Consider the following 12,213-nt stretch of genomic DNA (forward strand, 5'->3'; position numbering starts at 1 on the left):
CACAGGTCCATTGGGCCAAAATGACGAGAACCAGTGCCATCCCGATAAATAAGGCATGAACGTCCTCCTCCCCTTTCCCCTACCCTTTCCCCTCCACAAAACTGACGTCACAGCATGGCTGGTGTCCAGCTGCAGCTGATGGACCAGGTGACTAGTCCAACAAACTTTTGCTGGTCCATCTGGACCATCAAGAGAAGTTGAACCCCTGGACAGAAGACCCCACTCGGTGCTACTGAAAACTCACTAGTTTCTCCGCGCCTTGGAGGTACGTGGCAAATCAAGACCACAGTCCCTGGAACTAAAAGAAAAACAAACACCCCCGATCCTGCACTTACATACTTTGCTCTTGAGCACATTTATGGTTGCTACACCGCGTACCGCCACATCTACACTGATGGCTCTGTCACATCCATCTCATCAGCAATTGGCGCCTTGATTCCGTCAACACGCACCACAGTTTAGGCGACACTCAGTCACCGCACCTCGACTGCTGCTGCCGAGCAGCATTTACTCACATTCTACGACAACCACCAACAGCGTGGGCAATCTTCAGTGACTCTCGCGCTGCCCTACAATCGATATAGTCATCAGGAAGTATTCAGGAGCAGATCGTCGATGACTTGAGCAGATTGCACACCGAGGCCTGTGAGCTACGTCACCGTGTTGTGCTTCACTGGTTTAACGCTCACTGCGGCCTGCGAGGCAACGATCGTGCTGACGGTGTAGCGAGGTCGGCGCATGGCGGCACCTCCTTGCTCCTACCCATACCCTTATCTCGTAGTGACGGCGCGAGAATTCTGGCTACCAAATCTTGGCACACTCAACGCTTTTTGTGGTGTGATCCGCAGCGTCAATATAGACCCCTTCTTCGCATCGATCCCACTCGTGAATTCCGCATGCCACGCATTTTAGATGGACTTGGTAGTAATTGTGTGCACCCAATTTGTCTGGACGTTGCCTTTACTAAATTCTGTCTTTATAAAATTATTGCATCAAGTAGCCTCTGTGCTCGATATGTGGTGTGCGCGAGGATCTTCAGCACTTGGTCTACCGCTGCCAAATCTTTAATCCCCATCGCAAGCCGCTGTGAAGGGCTTTAGGACTCCGTCAGGAGGGCCCCGTGCAGCTGGAGCATGTTCTTGGACCCTGGAGTGATGCGACTTTGGCTGCGCGAGGGAAAAAAGCATTATTAGTTTTTCTAAGGGACACGGGTTTAGTGGACGTCCTTTGATAATCATGTGTGTTTGGAAGTGCATGAGTGTTGAGTAGGAGTGATGTCACCTTTCTTTTTTCCTTTTTTCTCTCTTTTTCACCCTCTTCTTTCATCCTCATCTAGAGTAGCTTGCTAGGCTCATAGTCAGGCAGACCTCTCCTTTATTCATTGAAGTCTTTCTCTCTCACCTCTCCAATCTGTAAACGTTTTTCGACTTGACTCCGTACTGGCTCGAGCGTGAAACCAAACATCAAACCAATGCTTTTGCGGATGGGTATTGCGTCTTGGAAACAAAAATTATCAGGCCGTTGCTTCATCTTGACATGCGAAAGAAAGCGGTCCTTTCCTCTCACTGGTGCTTCTCGTGGCTCACAATAAAAAAAATGCAGCCACTGCCGTCCGCCCCAAGATACCAGACACGAGCACTGTCGCTCGTTCTTTCAGATGGTTTACAGTTTAGTGCTTATGGTTGATAGTTTATAGTTCAGGTCCCAAAGCGGCTTAAGCTATGAGGGCTCCGGGAATTTCGACCTCCTGGAGTTTTTTAGCGTGCACCGACATCGCACAGTACACGCACCTCTAGAATCTCGCCTTCATCGAAATTCCCCTGCCGCGGCCGGGATCGAACCATCCTTGACTCGCACACGTCGAAAATATTCGTTTGACGTACATTTCTTCTAGCCAGAGTTAACAAGACGGAGCGACTGAGAGACCAGGGGAAATGTCAAGCCATTGTTCTTTGTCAGGCGAATTACACTGCCGACCATTAATCACTGCTAAGCCGCACGAACACAGAAGCAACAACAAAGGATTAAAGACGGCATTTACTTATAACTGACAGTTTATTCGGTTTGCCATATGTATCATCCCACGCCAGCATCTTGCAAACAAAAAGAGAAATACATGGAAAGAAAACCATGAAAAGCCGCCACGAATACAGATATGCTCTGACAATGGCACACCATCACCAGTAAGAACATACGATGCAGAAGCAGAAAGCATATTTTGATCCGAAATAGAGAGCGTTTTTGTACAAACAAGCAGCAGGTTTAATTGACGTCATTGACTTCGATAATATTTCTTATGATCTAGTCTTTCTTTTTTATAATTTTATGACTTCTGAAATGCGCTTCATATGCGCTGAGGGAATGGGAATAAGCACTGCGCCTACTTTCCGAACAGTAAACACGTTCTTTTCTTCGACAAATGCGCACACAAAGAGAGTATCATTGGGAGACTGAAGAATTTAGAATGATGGTTACGTGTAATGTGGAGTTAAGGTCTTCACTAGAAAACTGTACCAAGTATTTGCTGTGCTTTGGCATGCATCCGCACACTTCACTTCAAAAGTACGGTACGTTGAGCTAGTTGGTGCATGGCGGGACAGAACAGCGCACACAGAACGAGGACACAGAGAAGAAGCGACAAGAAACGAACGCTGACTATCAACTGAATGGTTTATTGGAGTAACATGTATATTTACGAAATAAAAATCTGACAACGACGTGCGCATGGTTCGCAGATAGGATAACTCTCATCAGGCAGCTTCGTCCAGATATGCGGTTTCGCGGGGATGAATGATGACCGAAGGGATGCTTACGCACGTGTCAGAATTCTTGTGAATGAGGTAGGGTTCTGAAGCACGTTTAAACATGCTTCAGCTTTGTACAAGCGCAGAGAAAAATTGAATAGAGAATGAAAAGAAGCCTACCTCATTCACATGAATTATGACACGTGCGTAGCATCTGACGCGTGCTTATCCCCGCAAAATCGCATATATGGACGAAGGTGCCTGATGGCAGTTATCCTATCTGCGAACCATGCGCACGTGGTTGTCAGATTGTTATTTCGTACATATACATCTTACTCCAATAAACCATTCAGTTGACAGTCAGCGCTCGTGTCTTGTCGCTTCTTCTCTGTGTCCTCGTCCTGTGTGCGCTGTTCTGTCCTGACACTTCAGTTCATGCGTCTTCTACCGCGTTGTTAATAAAGCGTCGTACCAACTCGGGAAGACATCTGCGCTGACTACATACAGCCCATTACTGCAAAATCTGAAGTTAAGAGTCAGTTCATGCATGTCTCCACTTTCAAGCACAATATAGGGACGCACACAGTGAACAGTATTTTTAACACCTCGCCGAATTCCGAATTATTCGGGGAGAAAACCGCCACTCGCCAACGAAGCTTACGTCAAGGGCTTCATTATTAACAACATGAATGAGTAGTAAGAGTGTCATAACAAGACAGATATAAGCATTTCTCAAAACACACATAGGAAAAGAACACTCAGGCTGTGTGAAAACAAAGCCCTAGTACATATAGGTGTAAGGTATCGGTAGCGTTCGCGGGGGTCATCGGAACGCGGCTGGGGGCACTCAAAGCGGAGCGTCTCCTTTCTTGGAACGCGGCCGCTCGCGAACGCGCCGGGAAGTACGGGTGTCCACCCGACACGCGGTACCGAGCACGAATGTATGTTTGTGTTTATTTTCATTTGACACGACCGTGCGTTTGGGTTTGTGGAAAGGGCGTTTTGCCCTACGGAAGCTGGAGGGCTGGCCAGGCTCTCGATAAACCAATCATGTGAACATCGTAACATGATTGGAAGCCACCAAATGTGGGCCGGGCCTTTAAGTCTTTAAAACTGGGCCCCGGAGCCGAAAGGGGGGTTCTGCGCTAATGTGAGATGCAACGCATCTTCGGCAACGCCGAGTAGGGGCCTCCCCTAGTATTAGCCAGATCCACCTTTTTGTTGTTTGGTTTGTCCTTTTTGCTGCTTAATGTCTCTTGTGCCTGAACTTGTATATTCTGTGTATATTTGTATATAAATCTTCAGTTATTGCCTTTTTCATCCCTGCGTCTGTACTCATCGAGAGACCGTCTCTGACGGGGCACCCCTGGTGCGAAGAGCTTCAGTTCGAGTTACCAACCGTCTCTGGCGGTGCACCTGTGGTGCAAAGAAGAAGAGGAAGAAGAACCTGATCTTTACTATAGGGTCATAACAATTGGAGGTTTACAGATTCCTTGTAATTCTTGAATTCGCTTACGATAGGATACTTGGCGATTGTTGTCTGTCAGACCTTTGGTAAGGTGGAAAACAGTGTCTGGAACTGCGAAGGATACCCCGAACCTGGTATTGTCTGTTCCTGCGAAGCGCTGAGCTGATGTCAAAGATAAGTGTCTGTACTTTATAAGGCGGGTATTTTGCGGATGAGTCCGAGATGGTGAAGACATATTATGTGTTCGTCGTTTAGACGAGAAACGCAATCACAGTGCCCATGTTGAGGTGTCAGCTAAGGTTGCCCACTCTGAAAACGTGCGGTTCCTCTTGCGATGGTAACTGTTCGGTATAGTAGCAACTGATTCTTTTGCTCGGTGATACCATCCAAGTTCCTGGTATTCCTAACTCTTACGGATACCACGATGCTTGTCTTGGATGGGATGCTTGCTTGTTCATATTAAAGGGTCGTGGTTGGAGTTATGACCTTATCCTTCGAAAACACGGTGGCTTCGGACTGATGCAAGAAATTCACGTCAAATATGTCTTGGGAGCATTGCTGCAGGTCTATGAAGGTCGATGGACAAGTATGTTCACTAAGCGTCATTCATGGAGTGCGTCAACTATACCTTGGAACAAGGTGGCCTCCAGTTGTCCGGATTTGTGGACCGCTTGAAGTTTGTATTTCTCCAGGTCAGTCTTAAAGGTCCACTGATAAAGTATTCCGCTCCCCTGTCCACAAAAGCTGTTATTGCGGGACTGTCGATAGCCACTGAAGGTCAATGGTTCGCAGGCTTGCATTGCATGGTGGCCTTGGGGTCTCTCGTATTCATCGTGTACTGTGATCGCGGCTGGGGCAGGCTGTTCCCATTTCGCTGGACGGCAAAGTTCTTTGTGCACAACGTCTGCGCAGTGGGTACGCTGTCTTCGTGAGGCGCGGTCAGTGGAGGATCTCCGGCATTTAGCTGGTGAGCTACCGTACTTCAAAATATATGTCTTTAGGATTGGTTTTTATGGGGTCTAACGTCTCAAAGTGACTCAGGCTACTAGGAAAGGAAGAGTGGAGGGCTCCAGATAATTTAAACCGCTTGGGGTTCCTAACATGCACTGAAATCCTCAACAAACGGCCCTCTAGCATTTTGCCTTCTTTGAAATGTGACCACCGCTGCCTGAATCGAACCCAGGTCTTCCAGGTTAGCATCCGAACAACACAACCACTCAGCCACCATGGCGGTTGATTGCCGCCTTAAGGTTTCCCTCTGTGGGCTGGAGGACCATCTGCGGACTGCCTCTTCGTAGCCGCAGTTGAGCCATGCGAAGCGTGCAGTTAATGGAAATGTGAGCGTAGCCCTCTCAACGGATGTAATCGCTGATCTCCTGTAGTCATTGGCTGTGGAGTGGTAATAAAGCGTCCATGGAAATGAAACTAAGTGCCGTTCACCTGGATGGCCGAGCGGGACTTCGGAAGTTTTTCGCCGACATGCTGAGGACCTCGAAGTCATCCACTCCAGAGTTAATGAAATGTCTAATTCTGAAGTTTGCGGTATCTGTCTACGACGCTTATCCGAATGGGATGTGGTGTGATTGCGTTCACCGGTCAAAATGCGCTGAAGGCTATCTTTTGAGACTTACTTAGGCAATTATAATTTGAAATTACATTACGATTTCGACTGAATTTCGCTTTCTTCCCTTCTCCTCCCGTCACTTCGCTCGTGGTCCCGCTGTTCCTACTGTCTGTCGCGTTGTGTCTTCTGCAAGCTCCTTTTCAGAGAGCGTACCTTTTCCTGAATCTACTTTCTTTCACCGCGCGCTGCCTTCGGGCACTCTCTTTGCTGCAACGGCGCTTCATACTCGGCCGCTTTCTCTGTAACACACTCCTTCACAGCCTTGAGCTGTTTCCACCACGCTTAGGCTTCTGCGTCAAGGTCGTAGCCTATCAGACTAAGACATTTTACGCACCCCGCGTGTGGCTGTGCAGAACAATGCTGCCGTTTGCTCTATGCAATAAGCCACGTATTTATAAATTACCACAGTTCCCTTCATGGCGGGTGAACTCCGGGATTTCACTGCTGACCGCTTGAGCCCTTCGCTCAATCCTTTTCTTCCTCTGCTTTCTTTCCAGCTGCAGTTTATGGTCGCGTATTTACCAAAATGCGGGCATCGGATACCGAACACTTCTAAAACGGTTCTTGTGTACAGCCGTGGAAAAAAATCTGTGGATCACGTGTTACTCAAACAAAGCCGATAGTTGTGCTATTAGCCGGTGGCTGGAGACCAAACTGAGAGAGATAGAAGTCTAAATTTTGTTCTTTCATCTCCACAATGCGGTCTCTAGCCGCCGGCTAGTAACAGAGCTCTCGGCTTAGTTTCAGGAAGACATGATGCACAGACTTTTATTCCCGAGTGTATTTGCTGTAATGTACAAGCGGCAGTTCCCAGTGGCAAAAAACGTTAAATAAAAATGTGCGACGGTTGCTTCATCAGGACATATAAAGCTCGACGACCTGGCTGACTTTCAGAAGTTCCGATCAATCTCTAGCCACGCAGGCGAGATTGCAAGACATATGGTAGGTCCTGAATACAGGAAAAAAAAAAAATATCGTCATACCACTGGCATATGCAGCTGAAAGTGTTTTGTTGTCATAATTTTATTCCTTTTGGCTTCTTTCCCTTCTTTAATCGTATTCGTGGCGACACGTTTGTAGCTTTGTTGAATATTTACTGTTCAGTGCCATTTTGTCTTCCTTTAGTAAGCGTGCTGGTCTTCGGAGCTGCTTTCAGATTAAGCGGGACCGAGGGCTGCCAAGCCGCTTACTTGCTGCTTTTTCTCAGCCTCAGAGGAAGCAATAAAGAAAGCAGACATGAAACAAAAACAAGGATGGAAGAAAAGCAAAAAGCGAGAGAACTGGCCGAGGGGTGAACGAAAACAAAAAATATAGTTATTGTTGTGGGCTTGCAGGTTTTTTTATACCGTTAAATATCACTTGAACGAAATTCATGGGACCTAACGGAAATGTTAGCTTCAGTAAGAGTTCACTGAATGGAAAGACTGGATCCTCATTTGAATGAAGTGAACTCTTCAGTGATGCTCATTTGAATTCACTGAATTCAAATGAGCATCCAGTCTTTTAATTCAGTGAACGGCTAATAATTTCAAGTAGTGCAAATAGGTACTCGAGGCATTTGCTGAACAACGCACTGCACTACGTTCATGTACTGTTTAATTGGAACTCTTGATTGATCAGTGTGTTTCTCTGCTGAACTTTTGAGGTTCTCACAATGGTATCGAGAGTTTAACGTCCAGAAGCTGGAACGAGAGAAACGCCCTGTAGGGTGGCCGCGGAAATATTTCGACCACGTGGTTTCCGTCACCGTCCTTTCACACCGCTCCGCACTCACAGTGACACGTTTGTTTCGTCACCGTCGAAATGCGGTCGCTGAAGCCAGAGTTCGAGAGCGCAACTTTATGTCCTTTTATGCTCAGTGCTGAGATTTTCGAAGAGTAGTGGATGCCACCTATGCTCGTGTGAACATTTATTTTCAGGAATAAGTTCTTGGCCGCCACGCTCTGCAAGCTTTCCGGACTCACTGTCTTTCTTGATTAAATCTTCGGATCATGCGCTGAAAACAAATTTTTCCTCAGCTTCTTGATGAAAAGTGTGGGACGCACCCTTTCAAATATTAACTGTTTGTATACTTTTTCTGTTGAAAATCCTAGAGAATACTCTATAGACACTAGAAATCCAATAAACAGTCTAGAGACAATCTATAGATTTATGGCCATACACATTTAGACTTTTGTCTATAGACATTCTATAGACTTTGAATTGACAAAAAGAATATCTATAGGAAGGCAATGAATTTAAAGGGAAGAAACAGCGCGAAGAAACGACACGCACACGAGCGTTGTGTCTCCCCTTTAAATGCATTAGCAACTAGTCCGGAACCCTGCTCTTCTGAAGGCAATGGAGTCTACAAAATGTCTATAGACCACATTTATATGGCAGGCTAGCCAATACGCTGGCCTACTGCTCAGGTTACGAATAAACAGCGTGGCAAGAAAAAAATGAGCCAGATTTAAGAAGTCGAAGTTGAGCTAGCTTAGGTCAAATAAGGGTAGACGTGCAGGCTAGTTGGTGAACCGTGATTCTTTAAAACAGCGCAAAAGACAGGGACACAGATAGAAAAGACACACACAGCGCTGTGTGTGTCTTTTCTATCTGTATCCCTGTCTTTTGCGCTGTTTTAAAGAATCAAGGTCAAATAGTTCCGAGTGTCGCAATCTGCGTAATATTAGAATGGGAACATTAGAACATTATAATGAGAACTGCAATTTTGGTTGACTGCCGATGAGAATCGCCACATTCTGTCAAAGACTAAGTAGTCTAATTGTTGCTAAATTGTTCGGTCAAGGAAAACTTGCCTTTTTCTAAAATTCATTCAAGTCAAAGCAAATTTGCATTGTATACATTAGCGTTTGGCATCTGAATTTTGTGTATGTTCTTTGAACTGAAATAGTCATTAATTTGGTACTCATTCAAGAGGCATTTCACTAGGATCTGTGCTGAGAGGCATCTGTGTTGCCGTGCTTTAATTTACAAGCCATGTGTATATTTAAAAGATAAATTCACGTTTTTACCTTATTCAGTGGAATAGGACGCTTGATACAAAAGGCGAGAAAACTGCTCGAATGCAGCTTCCCGACAGCTATAGAGGGTGATTAAAAAGGGCTTTTGCTACTTCCAAAGTGCCGGTTCTTATTAAGCGCCGTCAGTGCCATCTGTGGGGGGAGGGGGGGGGGGGTAAAAGTATTCACAGAAACGTTATGGTTTCTGGATCAGACGCTGGCCTACTGGATACCTACGGTCGACATAAAGAATGGCACGCATGTGGCAATGTTCGAGACACTGTTTCAAATAGGCAAACTTAACATGCAAAGAGCCACAAGCCATGCCTATAAAATAGCCTATAAGCGGACTAATTTTGCGATCACAATTAATTTTATGACTTTTAAGCAAATACGAAAACATGCATCAAAATCTTCAACGTGGCTACATTACAAGGACTTCTTGTCTGCGCATTGTTAAAGTCAAAAAGGCTGCCACGAAGTTCTGTAACTTGAACCCATATTGAACCTATCCGGTTTGTGCCCAGCTGTTGTCGTTCTCGCTTAGCACCAAGAAAATTGATCGTCACTCTTGTAGACAATGCTCTTTTCCAACAAAATAGCTAATATTTGGTGCCGAAGAAGAAAACGGATAGCATCTCCAAGCAGACTTCGAAATATTCTATTTACTCGCATATTTGTTTGAAATGTCATATAGTTTGACCTCTTGACTTTGGGAATGTGAAAATGAATAAAGAAGTTTAAATGTCAACAGCGATACCGGCATAGCGCACCACATGCCCTGTCTGACGTTGCACTCTGAGAAACTCGTCAGCGGAGAAGCCTGCTTTCCCCGCTATCTTCTCTATGTTTCGGTGACATTGAAATGAGGTGTCGTTGTTCTTTCTTCCTCGCGTAAAATGGCGCGTAAAATCTTCCGCGCGTAAAATTACGCCTCACTTAGAACTTGCAGGTAATGGTCGCCAGCTTACAGAAGTCATGTCTTGTCGCTGGCACCTGAGCTGAGTCGGGCTGCTTTCACCGTCTTCCCCAACGCACAGAGTGTAATTTGTTGTTACAGCAGATACGTGCTGGCTATGACAGCGTCTCAAAAGAAGTTCAGTTGTTCGAAAGCGGACACGTGTTCGACGTTGGAGCTGTGTGCACCCACCAATGCGGAATACGCGCAGTATGCTTGAAGCTGACAAATGTCATCCATGTCTGTTGCGAAGTGCCACTAATAAAGCGTGAATCGCCCTTCTATTGTATAAAATTAGCGTCTGCGTCAACGCGTTGCTTTCGACTAAATATCTGCCACGTAATATTTGTTTTGCTCTAGTAAACACACCACTTGCCTCGCTTGTTCGATCTAGCGAGCAGCGACACAAGTCTGCATAGAAAACGCATAAAAAACTCACCACAATGAAAGAGACGCTGCACGTTCCAACAGGATAAAATGCTGCAGCCGAAGATTTTTCTCTTCAGTCATCTGGTGGCGATATTTTGCGTTCATAAGTGAAAAGAAGTTAATTACACAAACGGCAGAATTGGAAAGGCCAGACGCATCCGCTGCCTAGGAGGCGCTAGCCCTTAGCATCAGAATATATTATGGGCAACGTGACCCATCGGGCTGACTGTAAATCACGCTACCGATGCAGTGGCTTGAGGGTATACAGGGACCGAAGAGCTGTCGGCGATGCTAAGCCTGACTGTGCGGAGCAAACACCGGACACATACTAAAGTACATAAAGTGTGTCCGCAGGACGTACCCAGCCCCCCCTCTCTCACTCAACACGGAGGTTCACTGGAGGCAATTGCAGTCTATCAGTTACCCGTGGGTACATATTGTCACGTGCTGCGCATGGGCTCTGAGGAACAAAGAAGACGTGCGGCGGCTGGAAGAAGAAGAGAAAGTCCAGTATCCTGCCGCCGGCGCACCAGGCTCTTCTCGACCTGCCTTGTAAATAGTATTTGTAAATAGAACCTGTAACAGTGTGGTGGAGGTGCGGGGTCGATCACCACGGACCCCTCTCGCAGCCGCTGCAGCCGAAGAATCGCCGGATTGCCACCGTTGCCCGTGCAAATACCCAAGGAAGCCGACGCACGTCCGACCGGCGCAGCAACGCCCGCTTGGCAGCACTACCGTGAGCCGCGGACGTTTTCCGGGAAGGCTGGCGAAGACGTGGATGATTGGCTCACCAATTACAAGCGGGTGAGCAAATACAACGGCTGGGATGCCACTCTTCAGCTGGTCAATGTCGTCTTCTTTCTCGATGGCACCGCGCTAACTTGGTTGGAAAACCATGAGGCATCAATAACGAGTTGGGACCGCTTCATGGAAGAGCTCCGCAGCTGCTTCGGGGATACCGTTGCCAAACGAAAATGCGCTGAGCATTCTTTGCTTCAGAGAGCGCAAGTGCCTGGAGAGACCTGCACGACTTACATAGAAGAGGTCTTGAAGCTGTGCAAAGTCGTTAATCCCAGTATGTCCGACGAAGATCGCGTTGGTCATCTCCTCAAGGGCATCGCAGAGGACGTCTACAGCTTTCATATTAGTAAAGAAAATTTAGACTCGCCCACGGATATCATCAAGCACTGCCGCACCTTTGAAGCTCTAAAACTGCGTCGAATTACTCCCAAGTTCGGTCGCCTGCCTAACGTCACCACCGTCGCCAGCGTGGATTTCCACGAGCCTGTGAATGCGGCGACTCTCCCTGATGTCATTCGTCAAATCGTGCGTGACGAACTCTCCCGGCATCAAGATGTTGCGCGCCGCAGTGAGGTCCCGTATGAGAGCTGTTCTCTGCAGGCGGCTCCCGCCTACCGCTCCTCCCCTTGGAGTTCGTCTGGCCAGGCCCCTACCAGTGCTCCTCGCTTTGATTACAGCGACGCTCCCCGGATCACCCGCCCCGGCCCCAGGGCGCCAGCTCGTCCGCAACGCCACCTGCGGCAGCCGGAGTACGATGGTCGTTTCGACACTGGCTACGAGGAGTGTTATCCCGAGTGCCCCCCCGACCCACCACTTTGTTACCGCTGTGGTATGATCGGTCACATCTCTAGATTCTGCCGTCGCCGGGGCCAGTATTCCCGCTCCCAGCGCCAATGGTCATACCCTCGCCCCAGTTTCAATGCGCCTGTTCATGACCGTGTCTTCACATCGTCTCAGCACCCATCCAGTTACGCGCCACCACGGAACGACTCCCCTGCCTCTGACCGAAGTCTGACTCCACCTCCGCACCGCTCTCGCCGCTCGCCTTCTCCCCAACGTCGTTCCCCACCGTCCCCGGGAAACTAGCGTGTGCGGCCGATGGAGGTGCGGTCGCCGGATCATCGATAGTGCCAATTCCTCTGCCCATTGTTATGTTAAGGAACCGCCTTGAAGTTTTAGTGGACGGT

At 47.6% G+C, this 12,213-nt stretch overlaps 1 protein-coding gene across 1 annotated transcript; it reads left to right on the forward strand.

Moving 5' to 3' along the window:
• Positions 1-114: 114 nt before the first annotated feature.
• On the forward strand, positions 115-11,697 carry LOC149335861 (uncharacterized). Its single transcript, XM_089554031.1, has 3 exons — positions 115-147; positions 10,910-11,594; positions 11,672-11,697. Exons 1-3 carry the CDS (start codon positions 115-117, stop codon positions 11,695-11,697), a joined length of 744 nt encoding a protein of 247 aa, XP_089410157.1.
• The last annotated feature ends 516 nt before the right edge of the window (positions 11,698-12,213 follow it).

The sequence above is a fragment of the Amblyomma mixtum genome, chromosome 7 (assembly GCF_055824585.1).
Source record: "Amblyomma mixtum isolate Tamu chromosome 7, ASM5582458v1, whole genome shotgun sequence".
Taxonomy (NCBI): domain Eukaryota; kingdom Metazoa; phylum Arthropoda; class Arachnida; order Ixodida; family Ixodidae; genus Amblyomma; species Amblyomma mixtum.

What these genes read in the sequence shown, in the direction of transcription:
- LOC149335861 (XM_089554031.1), top strand. Translation starts at nt 115, where the DNA reads ATGGCTGGTGTCCAGCTGCAGCTGATGGACCAG. An exon ending in AGCTGCAGCTGATGGACCAG is followed by an intron (nt 148 to 10,909) that starts GTGACTAGTCCA and finishes CAAATACCCAAG; the next exon opens with GAAGCCGACGCACGTCCGAC. An exon ending in TCAAGATGTTGCGCGCCGCA is followed by an intron (nt 11,595 to 11,671) that starts GTGAGGTCCCGT and finishes TCGTCTGGCCAG; the next exon opens with GCCCCTACCAGTGCTCCTCG.